This window comes from Echinops telfairi, unplaced genomic scaffold (genome assembly GCF_000313985.2).
Source record: "Echinops telfairi isolate 266 unplaced genomic scaffold, ASM31398v2 ScPeMD7_25;HRSCAF=90, whole genome shotgun sequence".
Taxonomy (NCBI): Eukaryota; Metazoa; Chordata; class Mammalia; order Afrosoricida; family Tenrecidae; genus Echinops; species Echinops telfairi.
The window spans coordinates 8,034,105-8,053,997 of NW_022103922.1; the positions used below are offsets into that span (position 1 = coordinate 8,034,105).

A 19,893-nucleotide genomic window follows, 5' to 3' on the forward strand; every position below is an offset into this window, starting at 1 on the left:
GGCAGAAGGGAAGGCATCTCTCCAGGAGGTCTGGAGAGAGGACAGGCAGTGACCAGAGGAGAGAAGTCCCCCCTGACAGTGGTGGCACCACCCCACCAGAGTGCCACTCTGCCCAGTTCTGCGCAGGTCCCAGCAGTGTGATCCCCATAGCGGTTTCCTGGGCTGGGCTTCACAAGCCGGTCTCCGGGTCTTTCTTCCCAGTGCATCTTAGTCTGGAAGCCCTGTGGAAACATGGCGAGCCCCACAGCAGCAGCTGGCAAGCCACCAGTGGCCCGTTGTTGGTGGCTCTGCCGGCGCTACGTTGGCCAAGAATTGAAACCCCTTCTCCTGCATGCAGCCTAGCCACGATGCCCCCTTCTCCACACCTTGCCCACAAAGAGCCAGGTACTGACAGCCTTGTTTCTGCAGACACTGTACCAGCCAGCATGGAGGAGCCTGAGGCGGAGAGCACTCTGAACCCCAGCTGTAAGATCATGACCTTCAGACCTACCATGGAGCAGTTCCAGGACTTCAACAAATACCTTGCCTTCATGGAGTCCAAAGGAGCCCACCGAGCAGGCCTGGCCAAGGTGATTTTCTTCAGCTCTTGTAGCCCCGCCCCACCCCAAATGACTGCCCTGCCTTTAAACCGTTCTCTTTGGTGGTAGGGTGCAGATAATTATTTTGTTCAAAGGAAGAGAAAAGCAACTGTAACAATGGCAATGGGCCCAGGTCTGATGTTCATGGGAGGGAAGGGAAATCAGCCCCAGGCCTATGCCTATGCCTGCCAGCCCAGCCTTTCGCCCCTGGGGTCTGCTTCTCTGCTCCGTGTTCTTGGTGAATCGTTTGTACTGTCCAATCGCTCCCGCATCACACAATTCAGTAGTTCAGTCACCGTCAGAATTGCCGGGCACTCAGCACCACAGTGGATTTCAGAACATTTTCTTCTGTCAGGTACTCAGTGTTGCTCTCCATCTAACGACACAGCCCTTTCAGTCCATCTACAGACAACACCCCCTAAGCGGGAAGGAACCTTGTGGAGGCTGCAGACTCATGGTCCCTCCCGCAACATCTGCCAAATCTTGCCTTCAGGCCTGTTGGGTTAGGAGAGCAGAGAGACTCCCTGGACTGGTTCAGGACTACCCTTCCCACGATTGCTCCTTTCCAGGTGATCCCTCCTCAGGGCTGGAAACCCAGGAAGTCCTATGACGACATCGGTGACTTGCTGATCCCGGCTCCCATCCAGCAGATGGTGACAGGCCAGTCGGGACTCTTCACCCAGTATAATATCCAGAAGAAAGCCATGACTGTGAAGGAGTTCCGGCAGCTGGCCAACAGTGGCAAGTGGGTGGTGCCCCTTTGTTGGTTTCCTTTCTGTCACAGTTGTGTGTGAACATGATAAAAAGGCAGGGTGACACCAGAGTTGGTGATCCAGGCAGGTGACCCCCGCCACCCTACCCCACCTTCATTGGCTTCCATCCTTCAGGTGATGGGCCTGCATCCATTCACTTCACCACTAGGGGAGGTGTTTCCTATTGGCCCATTCCTGGTCTCTGCAAACACATTTCTGTGTATGTTTTCATTCTCATGGAGTTTTGATTCTACGTTATGTAGAGAGGAAGGTAAAGGATGATTTTAATTTTCAAAATTTGGGAAGCCATATAAAAGAGGTCTCCTCCAATACATTAGGTATTTATCAATATAGTAATTGAAAAGGATCTTATTTTGCTTTTACTTTCTTAGGATTGTTAGTAAAATTGTCTCTAAACCTATAAATATCTTGATATAGTCTAATCGGTTACTGGTTTTTAAAAATCCTCATTTTCAGAGGTAAAATAATGAACTTTGAAACTAGCTTTCTGCTTTTGTTGATGCCTACAGCTTGGAAATCTCTTCCTCCTGAATAAAAACTGCAGCGCTCTCAGCCACAGCCATTTAGTGAGAGTATTTGTGCCAACTATGTATAGTTACTGCAAACCAGGAGTGTTTATAGGACGATTTGCATTAAAAAAATAGGACTGGGGTTAGGGAGCATTGTCAGCCAGATGGGCAGGGAATGTCTTCACATGGTCTCATTGCCTTTGTGTTTTATTTTTATCTCGTTCCTCTAGGTACTGTACCCCGAGATTCGCGGACTATGAAGATTTGGAGCGCAAGTACTGGAAGAACCTAACCTTTGTGGCGCCCATCTATGGCGCCGACATTAACGGAAGCATATATGACGAGGTAAGCTTGTGACAGTTCTGTAACATGCCTGGATGTTGCTCCCCTTACGCCACTTGCAGACAGTATTAGAAGTCCGTCACCTCTTGTCCTTTGGGCGTCTGCTCTCCCCCAGGGAGAAGTGGAAATCCAGACTTGTCAGCAGGATTGCAGCTTTGTAGTACATACATGTTTATGTGCATAGGGTCCCTGGATACCCTGGTGCCCACAAGGGCAGCAGTTCGAAACCACCAGCAGCTCCCTGGGAGAAAGATGAGGTGGTCTACTCCTGTAAATTACTCTCCATCATCCAAGCCTTCAGTTTGGGGCCGGCTCAGAACCACCAGCTACTCTCTGGGAGCAAGTTGAGGCTTTCTGCCATCATAAAGGTTTATAGTCTCAGAAACCCACAGGGCAGTCAGTTCTCCACTGTCCAAGGAGGTAGGAGGGACTCACTGGAGTTTGGCTCTTTGGAGTTTCACCACGGGTGCTGAAATACCTTCATCCACCAGAGGGCGGGCTTGGGCAACAAATGCATCTGAGATGGTAGGCTTCCGAGTGCAGGTGAAGCAGTTTAAACGGAATCACCTGGAGAATGCCTTTCCATTTTTAGATCGTGCCAGGGCATTATTCACCTGGAATAAATAATTGGAATGCTCTCCACACCCAAGGCAAAATGCCATCATCCTAGACCTGTTAGGGTGAAGGGTGAGTTCTCGTTCTGCAGGATGAGCTGCTGGCGAGCGAGCGAGAACTTATCCTTACCTGTCCGTAGGGGAGGGCAGTCTCAGGGCGGATCCTTGCAGACACAGCTTTCTGGAGTGCGGGCCCAGGTGGGGGGGTCGCCATACTCTAATGCACTGTGACCTGCATTAGAATGCCCCACCAGATCTGGGACATGGGTCACCATGCTGCTCATCCGGGATGCTGAGGGGTGGGGATTGGCCATCGAAATTAATTTCAGATGTTGATTATTAACCCCTCACCTGACCCCAGCTATAGAGCAGCCTGGGGAAAGCCAGGAGGCTGTTAGGGCCCACCCCCTTCCCAGCCCTGCAGTGCCTCCTCAGAGCTCGTTGGGCTTATTGGGCTGCTGGAGACGGGGTGAGGCCATGGACCCAGGCTGCTAGTTATAGCCTGTGGAAGTGGGATTTTAAAAAGGACGACATCATTAAAATGATATCAACAGCGTTCTCGTGCTTAGTGGCTTATGCGTGAGAGACTTGGGCGCACGCGTAGAAATAAATGCTTGGTTTCCATTCTCTTCATGTTCTATAGTGAGTTCACAATCTAGAAGATTGCTCACGTTAATTTTTTCTTTTCCTTACAAATCAGTAATAGCTCTGTGCCCGGAGAGGAGTGTCAGCGGGAGCCTGGCAACACCTGAGCCTGTTCTTCTTCGTGCAGAACGACAGACATGGGGGCTCAGGAGAACCAGCGTCTGCCCAGTGCTAGGGCAGCATGTCTGAAATCTGGACTTGCTTGAAAGGAGACGTAGCCAGAGCAGAGAAGTGAAGCAAGGTGGGAGGGATGGGGAAAGTGCAGAGAGGCCCTGGCCAGACTCGGGAGAGCCAGCTGCAATTCTTGATCAGAATTTTGAATTTCCATTTCCTGAAGAGGCTAAAAAGCTCAAGGTCAGCCGGTGCTTGGGCTCCCTTGAAAAGCTACGTCTTTAATAGGACCGTCGGTGGCCTTGATATGCTACTTCTTTATTGATTTGGATCCCCCTGACTTACCTGGGCTTCTGAGACTAACTGTTTATGGGAGTAGAAAGCCCAGCCTTTCTCCCTTGGAGTTGCTGGTGCTTTTGAACTGCCAGTCATGCGGATGGCAGCCCAATTTGTAACCACTACACCACCAGGGCACCCTTAGTAATGGAGGAGAAAATAGACACGAGGTATGCAGGCAGCTGGCCAGCTCTGCTGCAGAAGTTTCTGACGAGGCACAGGGACTGTTTGTACCTCAGGGTAATACAGGTCCCAGAATTGAAGGTGAGAAATGGCTTAGTAGTCCAGGACATATGAATGCCTTGGTCGAGGTTGGTGTGTTTTTAATCATCTGTGTCTGAGCCCGGGCTTTATTAAATGCTGAGGTAAGTACTCCTCTCTATGGGCCGGGAGCTTCACATGGTTTCCCGTTTCATCGAGGGGCCAGGTGGGTGAGAAGCAGACTTCAATTTCTTCCCATCGCCCTGTGCTTATCCCGGGAGCTCACGTCCCGCACTTGACCCCAAGTCAGTTTGACTGAATCTCTTCTGGGTAGGCTGTCTCTTGAAAATAATGAAAAAGTGAAAGCCACCCTCATCAGCTCCTGCGCCGTCCCCTCTATGTTCCTGCGAGGAGGCCAAGGCGTTGCCTCCTGGGTCATTTGAAAGTACCCAGGGGAGCGTCCCCGCTGTGACTCACTGTCTGGCCAGCTGCCTCCTGGAACAGCTGAGAGATGTGGGCGGGCTTCCCAGCTAGAATCCTTGCTTGGGGATTTCCTGGTGGAAGCCGAGCAGGTGGCAGTACTGCTCCGTTCTGCTTCTGTGGAAGGGGTGGGTGGTCAGGAAGGGAGGCTCTGCCTCGAGGCCAAATGAGAGCAGCATCCAGACCCCTGGACTACACCGTGGTTGGTGGTTAGCAGTCAACCCCCCGCTGGAGCCCTGTTGGCACAGTGGTTACGCATTGGGCTGCTAATTACCAGGTCAGCAGTTCGAAACTACCAGCCACGCTGCTGGAGAAAGACCAATCCGGTCTTGGAAGCTCTACCTCTGTAAAGAGTTCGGGTCTTGGAGACCCACGGGGGCAGTCCGTGAGGATGCTGGGAGTCAGCATTGACTCGAGGGCCGTGAGTTTGGTCAGCCCACAGTGTCTTTGAAACCCACTCAAAGGAAGCAAAACAAATCGGCCCTGCCTGCAGTTTTCATGGGAAGTTGTCAGTCACTGGTTTTGACCAGGAGAATTGTATTTTGTAGTTCTCATTGCACGTTCAGATACAACAACCGGCTTAAGCATAACAATGGTTGGGGTGGTAGTGTTTCTTGTTTGTTATACACAGGGCTAAGGAGCCCTGGTGATATAGCTGTTATTCCCTCTGCAAGGTCAGCAGTTCGAAAGCCACCAGCTACTCCACAGGCGAAAGATAAAGATTTCTGCTTCCGTAGAGAGTCAGTGTCCGTTCTACCCTGTCCTCGAGGGTCGCTGTGAGTCTGCGTGGACTCCACACCCCGGAGTTTGGTTTGAGTTGGCTTACATGGGGCAGCTATGAGAGCAACAACCACAACCACAACAGCATGGCAACCCCTGAGGAGGGGTTGGAGCAGTTCTCTGGATTCTCCCTGCTTGCTCTCTCACCAATGGCTTTCCTGCTTCTGTGCCTGGTGATCTCGGATTGGCCGTTTGGGCTTGATTTTAATTTGGGAAAATTTGCTGGCCCCAGTGGATGTTGGGTTTCCCCCTCCTGAGAGCAGGAGGCGCAACTCCTTTATCTGGGTGGCTGCTCCCTAGAAACGGGCGACAAGCCCCTCAAGCCCCCCATGGGGCAGTGTTAGTATAGAGGTTGTACGTGCTCATCTGACTGGATTGCTCCCCCATATTCTTCCTAGTCCCCCCTTTTATCCTCACCTTTACCCATTAAAAAAAATAACTTTATTGGGGGCTCTTACAGCTCTTATCACAGTCCATTCATCAATTGTATCAAGCACATTTGTGCATATGTTGCTATCATCGTTTTCAAAACATTTTCTTTCTACTTGAGCCCTTGGTACCAGCTCCTCTTTGCCTCACTCCCCCTTTTAAGGGGACCTGCCCAGTTTTTCATGTGGTCCCTTGCAGTTTTGTTCTTTTGTTCAAAGCTTACTCTATGCCAGTGGCTGCCAGGAGTTCCAGAGAGAAAAGAAAGCACTGTTGTGGAATTGCAGGTGTTTTGTATATTAACATGCAAAAAGGAAAAATAGGTATGTCTTAAAAGTCAGGGTTCTGAGAATGTGAGGCATTTCCTTGGAAGAGAAGAAAAAAGAGCCACCTACTGCAATTAACTTTAAAGAAAAATGAATTCCACACGGGTCTAATTTCGTTCATATTGTGTAAAAAGATCTTAAGGAAATTCAAGTCTATTTTGAAATGTGGACCAGAGCTTTCATTTTTTTTTTTAATTGAAAGGTGCAATCTTATTAAAGCCTGTGTACTGCAGTGGACAATTGATAGGATTTTGGGATTGTGAAAGAGCTAACCAAGTTCCCTTTTTTTCACGTGCATTACCTTTGAAGCATCAAAGGCATAAACAGACATAAGAATTACTTGTAGTAATTTCCATCAGCCCAGCTTGAAGTTACCCACTAAGTACTTGAGCCTGGGACAGATGGCCTTGTGTGGGTCTGAGCGCTCTACATGATTAAAGTGATTGATTCGGTCTTCTCTCCTGGACATTTTATCTGGTTGTTGTTGAGGATAAACCCAGCAGGTGGACGACAAAGGGTGGACAGCTCAGTGATGGTCTTTGGAGCTGTGCCATCCTCCTCCCCCTCCCCCTGACCTGTTCCCCCGCAGCTCCCCCATCCGTTCACCATCTCCAATGGTGCCTTGTCTCTGCCTGCTGCTTCCTCAAGATTCACACCAAGCTCACTACCAAGGCGTGGACTGACTCATGGCCGCCCTCTGGAGCCTTTCAGATCAGTCGCACCTGGGTTCTCCTTGAGTTGGAATCCAAGGTGCGCAACCACAGCAGGTGTTAATAGCTAACAAGTGTTAACGGCCCATGTCATGGTTGCCTCTGGGCTTCCTGTTCCCTGTCTGTTCTGCATCAGCTCTGCCAGGGGCCGCAGCCCGGCATTTCCAACAGCACTGGGACACGTCTTCTAGCTGTGGCACAAGGGTCCGGATTGTCTCCGGTCCTGCCACAAGCCTCCTCGGTGGCCTGGATGTGGCCTTACACTCAGGGACCCAGGGGCGGAGAGAAGGGCTCTGAGCTAAACCCCAAGAGTCTCCTTGCACAGGTTCGAAGATTCACCCACCCTTCACACTGGGGTGGGTGACAGGGGGCCACATGCCCCCTCAGTAGCAGCCCCAGGCCCATCCTCTGTCGGCTCCCGCCAGGCCTTGCAGGCAGAGGCTCAGGCTCCTTTCAGAGCGCCCACCTGGTTCCCCAGAGGCGGACAGGGGAGCAAGGGGAAGTCAAGGTCCCTAACAGAGTTCTCCGCTGTGCAACTCACGGTGTGCTTTCTGGAAACAGACAGACGCGAGGAGAACAGATCCGATCGCTGGCCTAGCTCAGACAGGCAGGGCAGGCTGAGGGTGTCAGTGAAGAACTGGGGTGGAGGAGAAGGGCGGGTGAGTGGCGCCGTCTCTCAGCCACAGGGGAGCAGGGAGGGACTCCGGGGAAGAGGGTTCCTTTGTGAACAGGCAGGACCAGAGAGCTAGCCTGCTGCACAGACTGGCTGGAGTCAGCTGTCCCACGCCGGGGCCATTCCAGCTGCCATCCCGTGGCTTGTTTATATAGCCTGGTCCGCAGAGAACACGTGTCCAGGGAAGCAGCTCTCCGCTAGCGCTCGAGGGCAGCTGCTGGTGTGACCAGTGTGTGTGATGCCGTACCCCTGTGTGGAGCGAGCAGCTGCTTAATATAATAGGCTTACCTTTCCTGAGCACCACCAGCCCCTGGGGCCTTTGTCAGCATCCGAAGCCGAGAAGAGGCTGTGATTTTGTGTGTTGAAATGACCAGCGCTTGAGGCCAGCGGGCCTAACCGACGGCCTAGGAGTCAAGCTTGGGTCTGCCTTTGCTAGCTGATCATACAGTTTTTGTTTTATTTGTGCCTGTGATTATGTGCTGGGCTGCGAACCACCAGGTCAGCAGTTTGAAATTACCAGTCCCTCTGAGGGAGAAAGATGAGGCTTCTTGCCCCCGTCAAGAGTGAGTCTCAGACAGCCACGGGGCAGCCCCACCCTGCTCTCTAGGGTCTCTGTGAATTGAAAGGGACTCTGTAGCAATGAGGTGTTTTTTTAAAAAACCCTGTTTATTTGGACCATGTGTGTGCTGTAGTGTTAAGAGGCACAGCGTATTTATGCCATGACACACTGGGTGTAATGCCACTTACCATGGCTTGGATTCTGACCCCTGACCCCCCCAACCCGTCAGAGCAGAACCACACTCCACAGTGTTCTCAGTGGCTGATTTTTCCAAAGTAAAGTTCCAGGCTTTTTCCCTAAACTAGGCCTGCACTTTGCGCAGACCACCCCTTGTCTCTGGGGGAGAAAAGACCTGGTGGTCTGCGCCTGGCTAACCACAGCCCCGGAGCCCCCACGCTCCAGGGCAGACCTTAGCGAGCCCTCTGCTCAGCCTCTCAGGTGTGCGGAGCACACACCACGATGACCGTGGGCCTTTATTCCCTCCTAGCTCCCTGCCGGACATGTGTTCACAGGCCTCGGGGTGGTGTTGGGCGGTGCCGGTGCCGGTGCCCAGGGAGTTCTCCAGGGCAACACGGGACCACTGTCGTAGGTCAGAGGGTTCTCCAAATGCACACCTTTCAGAGGGGCTGCTCATCCAGGTTACACATGCCTCCTGTGATGTTGTGGTCCTTAGTGACCTCAGATTGGTTGCCTCGGGAGTGGCTTTTAAGTAGGACTCCATTCTTAGACTGATTGCACTGCAGCCTAATTGGAAGAGAGGCAAGGGACTGCACCACTCTAAGCAGAGGGAGGTGAGATACTTTACATATTTTGATGGAACTTTTATCAGGTCCTGCCTCTGACGGCACTCTGCCCGGTGCCCAGTGAGCAGACCCCGGAGTGGGTTCTAAGTGGAAGATGGAGCTGCTGTTAAAGGGGATTCGGGGCCCTTTCAGTGACGGCACCTGGGCAGCGCTTCATCAAGGGCTCAATCCATAGTTTCCCCAGCCGGAGGGTGGGAGCTAGCACACTGAAGGGGGACTCATTGAAAGGTTCCCAGAGGAAAGCACTGCACCCCAGTGAACTTTTATTGTGAATGGGAGATCCCGGGGACCTGGTTGGATGAGAGGCTTCAGGGTGCTGATGGAGGGGCCTCTGTTGGTAGACACAGCCGACTTGCCCCTCTTACGAGAATCAGAGGGACATTGGACTGGACATGACCCCTGACATGCACCAGTCGACTGTGGAAAAGCCTATTTGAACATACGTATTTAAACATGTATTTAAATATACATACTCAAAGATACATATTACAAACACTGCAAAGCCGTGAGTTAGCCACTGATGGGCACGTTCTAACCTGGAGCATGGGTAGAGGAGCCTTTGCCCACGGAAAGGTCAGAGGTTTGAGCCTCCTCAGAGGCTCTGTGTCAGAGCCTCCCAGGCTTCTGCTCCTGTAAAGAGGATGGTGAAGAAAGCCCCAGGGACAGTTTTACTTGGTCACACAGGGTCACTCTGAGTGGACACTGACTTGGGATACCCAACAGGAAGGTCTAGTACACGTTCCATCTTTTTTCTGTCTCCTTAATGCTTTTGTCAGGGGCTCTGACACCTCCCTCCCTCTCCCCCCTCACCAGCCAGCTTGAATGTGGGTAATGATTTTTAGCAGGCATTCTGCATATAAAATGCTCAGTCAGCACCATAGGCCACAGTTTAGTTAGCAACACAACAGCAAAAACCCACACATTGCCATTGGGCTGTTACTGACCCTTTGGCCGGTGCTCTTCCCCATGAGTTTCCCAGATTGTAACTCTGTACAGGAGGAGAAAGCCCATTCTCTCTCCAGCAGTGGTGGCTTCAAGCCGCACGGCTTTCAGCCAGCAGCCCCACGGGGAACCACTATGCAAAGTTCTGTTAAAGGTGCGTTGTAAGCACGATGATCTATGATGTAGAATATCGATGGATATTTGAACTAGCTGGAATTAAGGACTATCCTAGTAACTGTTAATAGCAACAGATGCATTGTGCTAAAATTCAAATGGCTGGGCAGAGAGAGAGAGAGAGAGAAGCGGGCACATTTGTTGGTTTCTATCAGGAGACACCTGGTGGTCAGTGTGATTTTTAAATGACCAGGCAAAGAAGAGAAGACAAAAACCCCAAACCAAACCCACATATCAACCCGCCCTGCAAAACAAAATAGTAGCTAAAGGGAGAAAAAGGGCTTTCCCATTAAATTGCTTTGCCTCAGTGACTTTTTGTTTTTCCTTATTGTAGAGGGTTTCCATTTGGGCTCAGGAAGTTGCTAGATATATATTTTTAAATTAGCTTGTTTATTTTTAAGTGTCACCTGCATATATCTATTTAAATAGCTTATTCACATTCATCACAGGTTGCAACCATCACTGTAATCAATTTCAATACATTTGTTCTTCCTGGTTCTCCTTGTGGTTAGCTCCCCATTTCCTGCCAGCTTCCCCCGTTAGGTGCCTACAGTTTTATTGAGCCAGCTGTTGTGTCTATCCATTTACCTACTCTGGGTTTCAGGTACAGAAAATCATAAAACATCAGGATAGCATACAAAGAAATGGCCCAGCAATAACACAGCAAAAGACCTCACCTGATGACAAAGCAGGGGATCTCAGAGCTGGAGCAGTTATACCTGGATCAAGAGGGAGATCAGTGACAAAGCGTACCCAGCCACCACAGTCACACACCTTCTAACGTCTCAGGTCCACAGTCAAAGGGGACTCCCCAGAGGCTGAATCTGCATGGGGAGCTCTGAGAAGTGTTTTGGGTGCTCACTTTCATGCACAGACTAATGCAAACAGTGGTTCACACTTTAAGCTCTCCCACCATTCCCTTCCCTGGATTTGGATTTTAGTATTTACAGTTCTTGGATCACACGAACTGGGGCTTCTTCCCTGTGGACTTAGCCAATACCTCATTTCGTTGTGTTTGAGGTTCCAGCACTTATTCGGAACCCCTCTCAGTAGGTTCCCCTTAGCTGCTTCTGTGGTTCCCGTTACATGCAGCAACTGTGGTCTCAAACCATGATGCAGACAATCCTGGAAATAACAATGTTTACACTTCAAATCACGCACAGTCCTGAGCAGTGCGTCAAGCTCTCCCATCGTGCTTGGGATACATGCCAGTATACCCCCCTCTCGGCCAGTTACTGACCCAGTGGTCAGCTCGGCCAGCCGACCAGTATCCCATGACTTATTAACCTCATTCTGTGTAATAATGGCTGTTTTATTGTTGGCTATTGCAGTAAATCTCTTCGTGTGCCTAATCAATACATTAATCTTAAGTAGATATATGTGGGTCTGGGAAAAAAACCAGTCCTAGTGTGGTTCCAGAAAACCCCTGGAGTCTTGGATCTTATCTCCCGACGACATGGCGGCAGCCTGAGATTTATGGTCCCAGCTATACAAGGGACTTCAAAAAGTTCATGGGAAAATGGAACGGGTGGATAATGGAATTTTCCCATGAACTTTTCCAAGACCCCTTATTTATATGTACTTGCCTCTTGAAATATGCTCGCTTTATTTTTGATTTTTCAGTGTCTTGAAATATATGGTATATTCACAGATGGTGGTTTGATTAGCTGACGACATGCATTCATTCGTCTCCCCCTCCTTCTGCCTGTTTCACAGGGAGTGAAGGAATGGAACATCGGTCACCTCAACACGATCCTGGATGTGGTTGAGGAAGAGTGTGGCATCTCCATTGAGGGTGTGAACACCCCCTACCTCTACTTCGGCATGTGGAAGACCACCTTCGCCTGGCACACAGAGGACATGGACCTCTACAGCATCAACTACCTCCACTTTGGGGAGCCCAAGTCTTGGTAAGTAACAGGTTTCCCTGTCATTTGCTTAAGACCCTTGACGTCAAGCAACACGAACCTCCCAGGGAAGACCTCTCTCGCATGGGTTGAGTTTTCCGTCAGCTGCAAGGTTTGGATGCAACCAACCCAGAAACCCCACAGGCACATTCGTGGGCCAGGCGTGGAGACCGAGGATTTGGTAGCATCTTCGGTCCTCTGTCACAGGCTGCAGGGAACGTCCTTTAGGAGTGAAAAGTTGATAGCTACAAGTTTCCCTGAGTGAGTGGAGGCTGCAGGAGAGGGGCGATTGAATCAGGAGGCCTGGTCATGTAGCGCTCTCTGTTGGCAGCCCCCCAGCCCCATCCTCCCGAGCCATGGCTTGGAGGTGCCCCTCTTCCCACAAAGCATGCTCCTGGCCCCTCTGTCACCCAGCTGCCACCTTCACGTCGAGCAGAGCGCTAGGGTGACACCCCCGGAAGCAGGATGTGCCTGCTGGGTGTGAACACAGGTGCTGGGAGCCAGCCCGGCAGCTCCATCTCCAGACGATGGCTTCCCTCCACTTCTGTCCACACAGAGACAGCGTAGCATTTCCTCCCCTGGCTTGAAAGGCTTTACCATTCAGGAAATGTCTGCCTCCCCCACCAAAAAACAAACAAACAGTGTTTGCCTGCCCCACCAACCAACCAAGCAACAAACAAACCAACCCAAACCAAAACTCAAACATGGCAAAAAGTGGTGATGAGAAACAACCTTTTTTTTTTTTTGAGAAACAACCTTTAATGAAGAGGAGCGTTCCAGGGAAGAGCAGTCCTTGGATGTAAAAGGAACTTCCCGCCAGTGTGCGCTTTCCTGCGGGGCCTTGTCACCCAGGACACAACCCGCGGGCAGCTGTTGAGCCAAGGGTTGTGCACGGAGGCAGGCCTCCTTCGATACATCCCTAGCACCCTGCTCTCAGCGAGCGAGTCAGGAAACCGCGTCCCGCCGTGGTCCAGGATGCACAGCCTGGGTGGCAGGCTGGTACGTGGGGCCACTTCTCACACAGCTGTTTTGTGAGGCCATTGGGGCACACACGTAGGCATGAGGGGTCACTTAGTTTGAGAGTCCATGAGAAATATTTCATTTATCTTTTTCTTCCCCTTCATTTTTTTTTGATTGTATGTTCGGTGGGTGCTTACACCTCAGATCTTTGTTCAGCCCCGTCTTCAACAGTGTAAACTTCTAAACAAACACCTCACCTTTAGCTTCGAGGTAGCTCACCCTGACAGCTTTCCTTCCCCTGCTCCTTGGTTTCACCCCCTTCCCAAGGAAGGCAACGAGAGAGCGTTCAGACGAAGCCCAGCCCCTGGGCAGTCTCCCAGTAGCACAGTTACCTAGAAACCATCTCGGAGGCTCAGATTCATCGTGGGCCCAGCGGATCGAAGCGGGCACAGCCAACACGTGGGTGACACCCAGAAAACCCTAGAAAGCTGGAACCCCGGGATAAGGAGGGAGGAAAATGCAAACATCTCCCACCAAGACGCATGGGTGGGAGAGGGGCCAGACTGCACACTGCATGCTAACCACTGGCTGGTGTCTGCGTCAGAAGTCTACCACGTTAGTAGCAGAGACACCTGGAGGTTTGTTAGGCCAGGCAGGCGGAGGCTCGTAAATCTGGGTGAGATTGTAGGATTGGAGAGTTCAGATGCAGGACGCCTACAAGACAGATGTTCCCCCGCCCACCCACTTGGGAACAGGATGTTGTTGTCTCCTAGGACCCTTAGGAGAGGGTGTCCTGGCCTCACTAGGATGAGCTACGTCCTAGAGGCGGGCTCTAGGAGGGCATCCATGGCCCCCGGGGCAGATATGCTGCCCCTCTCTAGGGTGTTTCTGTCTCCACTTTTAATTACTCCAGGAAGTGCTAAGCCGAGAGCTGCCATGATTTGCATTAGGGGCAGATTTATATCTCGGCCGTTATCCATAACCTTGACCATGATTTATAAGGATGAAATAGTAAAATGCCACTGTGAGCGATGACAGCTAATCTAGATTCTATTTCCAAGATAAGGGCGCTTCTCACGATGTTTCCCAGTAGCCCCGTGAAAGATGGCATTGCCTCAGCATAAATAATTTTGAGGTAAACCCAATTATCATTACAATTGATTTTAGTCACCATTATAATATGCCTGAATGGGGGTGTGAGTCAGCCAAGTCCAAGTGAATATTGGAAGGACTTGGTGAGGTCGGTCGTGTTTGGAAGGGCGGGGGGGCAGGGGGTGGGTGGTGGTAGACAGCAAACCCTCCACTCTGCTTCTGCCTCTGACTGATGGGGGTGCTTGCAGTATGTTTGCACCCCGGTCTCTGTGTGTCTGAGCCCCTCCCTGAGTTGACCCTTCAGCGTGGGTTGGTGGCTTCTCCTGCCCACGTCCGCACCCCTGGTTTTTCCTCTTTCTCGTGGGGTCTACTGTTCAACCTTCCTGGCCCTCGGTCAACCCTCTGACTGAGTTCTTCTCTCAGAGAGCAGCTGCTGCCCCATTCCCAGGGCCTCTCCCCTCTCCCTGGCTGCCCCAGGGGCGCCTGTAGTGGCGGTAGACCATGTGCTTGCTCTGCCTCAGGTGGTAGACCATGTGCTTGCTCTGCCTCAGGTGACCGGCCGCCGCGGGGTCTACTGTGAGTCTTGTCCACTGTCCGTGGACAGAGTCAAGCGCTGTCTGGCTCTCTTCACCTTCCTTGCAGTGGAGGGCTTGGTCTGCAGGCTCTAACCCAGGGCTGTGGTGTTCTTACCATTCGGTGCATCTCCCCGGGAGGTGGGATGAAGGTGGGGGTGAGGGTCTGCTTCCCTGGTCAGCCCCCTGATCTTCTCCCCCAGCGGCTGATGCCTCTGTGTCCTATGCCCAAAGCCCGTGAGTCATGAGTTTTTATCGACCCCAGGTCCTAAGTCCCAGTCTGTCTTAGTTTGGAAGCACCCTGAAACCTGTCCTTCATGGGTGACTGCTGGTATTCAAAATACCAGTGGCAGAACGTTCCAGCGTCACAGCAACATACAGGCCACTACTGTACCACACTGGCAGACTGGTGGTCGCCTCTGACATCCTGAGAATCCCCTGCTAGCGAGGCAGTATCAGCTCATAGCAACCCTACGTACAGTTCCTGAGATTGTACATCTCCACAGGAGAAGCCAACCTCAGTTTTCTCTCTCAGAGCAAGCATCTAATGGGGTTACACTGCCAACCCCTAATGCCCAGTGCCCAGGCCACCCTTAGCCTGATTTGTAGCACACACGTTCTCTTCCCGGGGCTTGTTGAGGTCAGGGACCATGTCTTCCGTTGCATCTTGAAGGTCTGGCTGCAGCGTTACTACTCCCCAGAGAACTCTAGTTTTGAATCAGGAGAGTTAACACTCTTAGCTCAATCTGTTCAAGCCCTGGCGGTGTCGAGGTTCTGTATTGGCCTGGTAACTTCAAGGTCAGCAGTTCAAAACCACCAGCCACTCTGGGAGAAAGACGGACTTTCTACTCCCATAAAGAATTACAGCCTCGGAAGCCCCCAGGGACAGTTCTACCCTGATCTACAGGGTCTCTGTGAGTCAAGAGTCGTGGATGACAGTGGGTTTGGTTCAAGGGCAGACAGGGAGATGGATAGAACATTGTCTGGGGGTGACTGTCTGAATGGAGCGACTGAGAGCAGCTCGTTTCCCGGGCAACTGCAGTGTGTTCAGTCCTGGGGGCAGTGCTGGGGGTGGTAAGACCTGTGTGTGGCAGCCTGGCCGGTGAGTGTTCTCACCTGGAGCCCCGATTGCAGAGCCTTTGGGGCACCGGTGATTATTTAAATTGAAATGTATTTAAAATTTCTGGCCGAGGGCTTAAGGGAAAAATAAGTAAGCAGATAAAAGCTCCTTTAGCTGTCAGTAGTAAAGTGCTTCTTTCCTTCGGATGCACATTGGCTTTGGAGCCAGAGGACCTATTTGCAAACCCTGCATCTGTCACCTCCAGCTGGATGACTTAGGGCATGTCCCCACCCTCCCTGCCCCCCGTTCCTCTGTCAGACGGGGGCATGGCCACTGTGAGCATGGCCAGATAGCCTTTCTGTCTATTGCAAACTGGCCAGTGGCCTCGAACCACTGACCTTGATGTTCGTGTTCAGCGTGCACTTCACTTATAAATATGTGAAGGAGCTTCAAAAAGTCCGTGGGAAAATGGCATTATCTTTCAATTCCTTCACTCTACTTTCCACGGACTTCCTTCCCTCCATCGTGTTGAAGCAGGCTCTGGGGCTCTGCTACGTAGTGTCCCGGCTATCTGTACAGCTGTGTGAGTTCTTCAGTCGTCATCAATCTAGAGTTCTCTTGAAGGTTCCCTATGGATACAGGGCGCACGGGTACATCCCGCGATGCCTGGGAAAGGCTTGGCCTGCTGTGTGCATGAGAGGTTCCACAGAGCTTACAGAGACCCATTAGACACTTGCAGACACTATCGGATTTCTAGTGGCTAAGCAGCCAGCCCAAAGGTAACACAGCCAGCCCTTGTGAAGCAATCCGCCCTCCCTCCTTTCCTCCCAACTAGGACCTCGTTGCCAGTTGATGCTGGTCCAGAGACCCGTGAGCTGTTTGAGGATGCAGGCCAAAGTCTCCTGGAGGTTCACTCACGGTGGAACGCTGTCTTTCCTCGAGCACTTAGCTGTCAGCGATACAAATAAAAACAAACTCACTCACTGCCAGCAAGTCACTGCTGACTTACAGCGACCGCGTGGGTTTCTGAGACGGTGTAGGCTATCTGAACTAATTTCCCGGTCAGATACCCCACTAACAGTCTCCCCTCCAACCCCCATCATGAAGGGGGGGCACCCCTCCTGGGCCTTCAGCTCTAAGCGGTCTCCATCTGCCTGCCCAATGAAGGGGACTCACGTTTCTTAGGAAATGTCAAGTGGTAGCAGACACCCTTGGCCATTGATAGCTTCCCCAAGACACCCCAGGGCGATTTTCTGCTCCCCCCGTTCTGCACTGGTAGCTTGCTTTGTCTTTGGATGGCTCACAATGGCTTTTGAAAGGCCCTCAATTCTCTGAGAAATTTCCTCAGGAAGCGTGTCAGGAAGCCGCGAGGTAGTTTTCCCGCCAAGATTGAACTTCAGTCGTCACAGGGAATCTCTTGGAAAAATGCTTCCATGTTTGGTGGGGGTTAATTGCCGGCTGCACCACCAACCAGCTGTAATGGAAGCCTGCGTGACCCGTCCTCACAGTCGTGCATTTGAAGAAGTGATCCCCCTGCGCAGAAGATTTATACGAAAGGCAAAGATTGCATTTTGTTGAGGAAATTGATCTTTAGATAATATTTGATAGAGACAAGCGGGTTTAGATTTTCGCAAATAGGTACATAAAACGACAATTTCCACCAATAGGAAAAAGAAGACAAAAACAATGACAAAAACAAGTTTACGGAGCTAGGCCCGGGGGAGGGCTAGCCTGCGTAGGTCACCGAGGTCTCACGGCGCCTCCACTGACCCTCACTCAGTAGGCAAAGTGTCACTTTGGATCGCCTTGTGTGATTAAGTCAGAAGCCTTGGTCAGGCATGAGGGATCCTGGTCGGCACCCCCTTGGGAATTGGCCCTGGGACAGCTTTGGTGGCCGGGCCTGGGAGCAGCAGGGAGGCCGATTTGTGCTGCTACAGGGAGGGCAGGTTGCCACCAGGCGGGGTATGGTCCCCTGGCAAGCGTGAGGCATGGCTCATCTCTCCTCTAGTCCATTGGTGCTGGTCTCCCCAAAAACCAGGGCAGGAGGGTGTGGATGTACATTGGGGGCAGGGGGGCACCAGGACAGTCAGCTGGGCTCTCTCACCTGAGCGAGGTACATTCGACTCCCTCAGCTCCTTTCCCCTCCCTCCCAAGCATCCATCCAGTGAGGGACCCAAAGAACTTGGGTGGGATAAGTGTGGGGTGCTCTCTTGACCCTGAGTGGTCTTCCTGCCCCGGGGCCCAGAGCACCCTGCCCCGCACAGCCCCTAGGCTGGGGCCCACGGCCCTCTCGAGGCCTGAGTCTGGGGCAGAAAAAGTGATTCCTCTTTGAATTGGAGAAAGAGGTTTGCAGAGAGCAGGGAAGGGGGCAGCCAGAAGCTGTAAGCATGGAATCCGATGGACGGGAAAAGGGAAGTCCGCATATGAAAAAACAACGCAGGAGAGTTCAATGCGCTACAGAAAGAGCCCGTGGGCTCTGTGGCCGCAGACTCGTCCCGTGTGTGTCACCAGGGCCCCGGGCCGCAGGCAGGCGGTGAGAAAGTTGCATTATCTTTTATCTCCATCGATCTGAGGCTCCCGGTAGCTGTGGGAATATGGAGCCTGGGGTCACGCTTCCCAACTCCTACCAAAATAGAAAGTTACTATATTTACTAAGGATGGTGGGGTTTTTCTTTGCCCCCTCCCTGCTTTAGGAGCGTTTGACCCTCTTAGGAAGTGTTACCCCTGTGTACACTGATTTATGCTGTCTTGATTTCTTCCTGTTTATCCTTTAAATGTTCATGGAGCGCCCAGCAGTGTCGGGCCAGGAGCACGGGGCAGTGGTGCCCCCTCAGTGGGCAAGACCCTCCCCCCCCTTCTCAGCCAGTCACGGTGGCAGCTCGGCCTGTGCTCACCCCTAAGCTTCAGTGGAGTAAAATCTCCAGAGGAGCGCACCCCCATACTCCTCTGGGAGAGCGCTGGGCTGTAAGCGAGGGTGGACTTTTTCGGTGAACTTTGTGTAAATGAGAAACCCTCGGGTGAGCAGGACACACACAGGCTTTTCTCCTCACCACCTCCTTCCAGGAGACACCGACGGCAGGGAGCTCCGGGAGCCCGGGAGGGGGCCACGAAAGCCCGTTCTCTCCCCACCATGCCTTCTCGTTCTCGCTGCGGCGTGTTCCTAAGGACTGGAAATGAAATAAATAATGTGCCTCTTCTCACCGTTAGCTCGTGAGACTTCCTCCTTTAAACTGTTCGTGCTCGAGCTTCCATACATGCAGGGTGTCAGAGCTTGCTAGTCAACAGCATCCATAATGACGTGGCAATGTTGCAGGACCGCAGGTAGAACCCACATGGCTTGCTCAGCCTCCCCGCCCCCACCCACTCAATTGATCAGTAATTTATATCCACATGGGCAATTTGCAAATTCAGAAAATTAGGGCTTTTTGAAATAAAACATTGGTACTTTACTTTGGGATGCATGAATTTTTTTCCCTATCGAGACCAAAGACCAAAGAAACACCGTGTAGTATTTCAATGGCTTTTCCTCTCTATCTGTAACCCACTTAAAATATTGTCATCTTTGACTTGGGACGTGCTGTGATTTTTTTTCCTCTGTGATTTTTTAACAGTGATTGAAGGGTAGGAGGAATGGTGGAACAGTGTATTTTGTGGCTCTTGGGACTTTGTGGGCTAGGTGGTTGGGCTAGGTGGTGGGCCCCACAGTTGGTGGTTCAAACTGCACTGCCCTGCACACCTCCTTAGCTGGGCGGGCTGGCCTATCCAGACCTGAGTCTGGGGCAGAGAAGGTGATTACAGTCTCAGAAACCCTAGGGGGGCAGTTCTACTCTGCCTTCTAACCGGCTCAGTACAAGTTGGAATCAACTACATGGCTGTGGGTTTGGCATGGTTGATTATTCTGAATGGTGGCATCCCTCCTCTCGCTGCCCCCCCAATGCTTCCAGAATGGTCAGTGGACATTGTCGTGCCCAAATGTACCCAAAGGGGGTGGGGTGGGATCATCAGCCCCGCCGCTGTCCACAGAGAAGCAGTTCAGAGTGGTCCGAGCGGTTCATAAGACCACGCTGGTGCAGGCCAGGCAGGTTCCGCCTGCCTGCTGGCTTCTATAGACCAAGCATGTGACCTTGGTGCCCTTTCCTTATCCGTGCATCACTCTTGAGTCTCTGCCTCCACCTTTCCTGTGCCTGCCTCTCCTTTTTATGAGGGCATCGGTCCTTCTTCACTAGAACCCACACAGTGGGCGCACACACACAGTGGGCCTACGACTGTGAGGCTGGCGCAGGACTTTTCTGCTCCCCCCGTTCTGCACTGGTAGCTTGC

The 19,893-nt window shown here is 51.9% G+C and overlaps 1 protein-coding gene across 1 annotated transcript in view; it reads left to right on the forward strand.

Moving 5' to 3' along the window:
• Positions 1-415: 415 nt before the first annotated feature.
• The window catches only part of KDM4C (lysine demethylase 4C), a 187,834-nt gene continuing 168,356 nt past the window's right edge, over positions 416-19,893 (forward strand). The window contains exons 1-5 of the mRNA XM_045289370.1: positions 416-569; positions 1,148-1,323; positions 2,091-2,205; positions 11,699-11,892; positions 16,409-16,524. Coding sequence (XP_045145305.1) covers positions 426-569; positions 1,148-1,323; positions 2,091-2,205; positions 11,699-11,892; positions 16,409-16,524 — 745 coding nt within the window. The 5' untranslated portion in view covers positions 416-425. The remainder of the gene's footprint in view (positions 570-1,147; positions 1,324-2,090; positions 2,206-11,698; positions 11,893-16,408; positions 16,525-19,893) is intronic.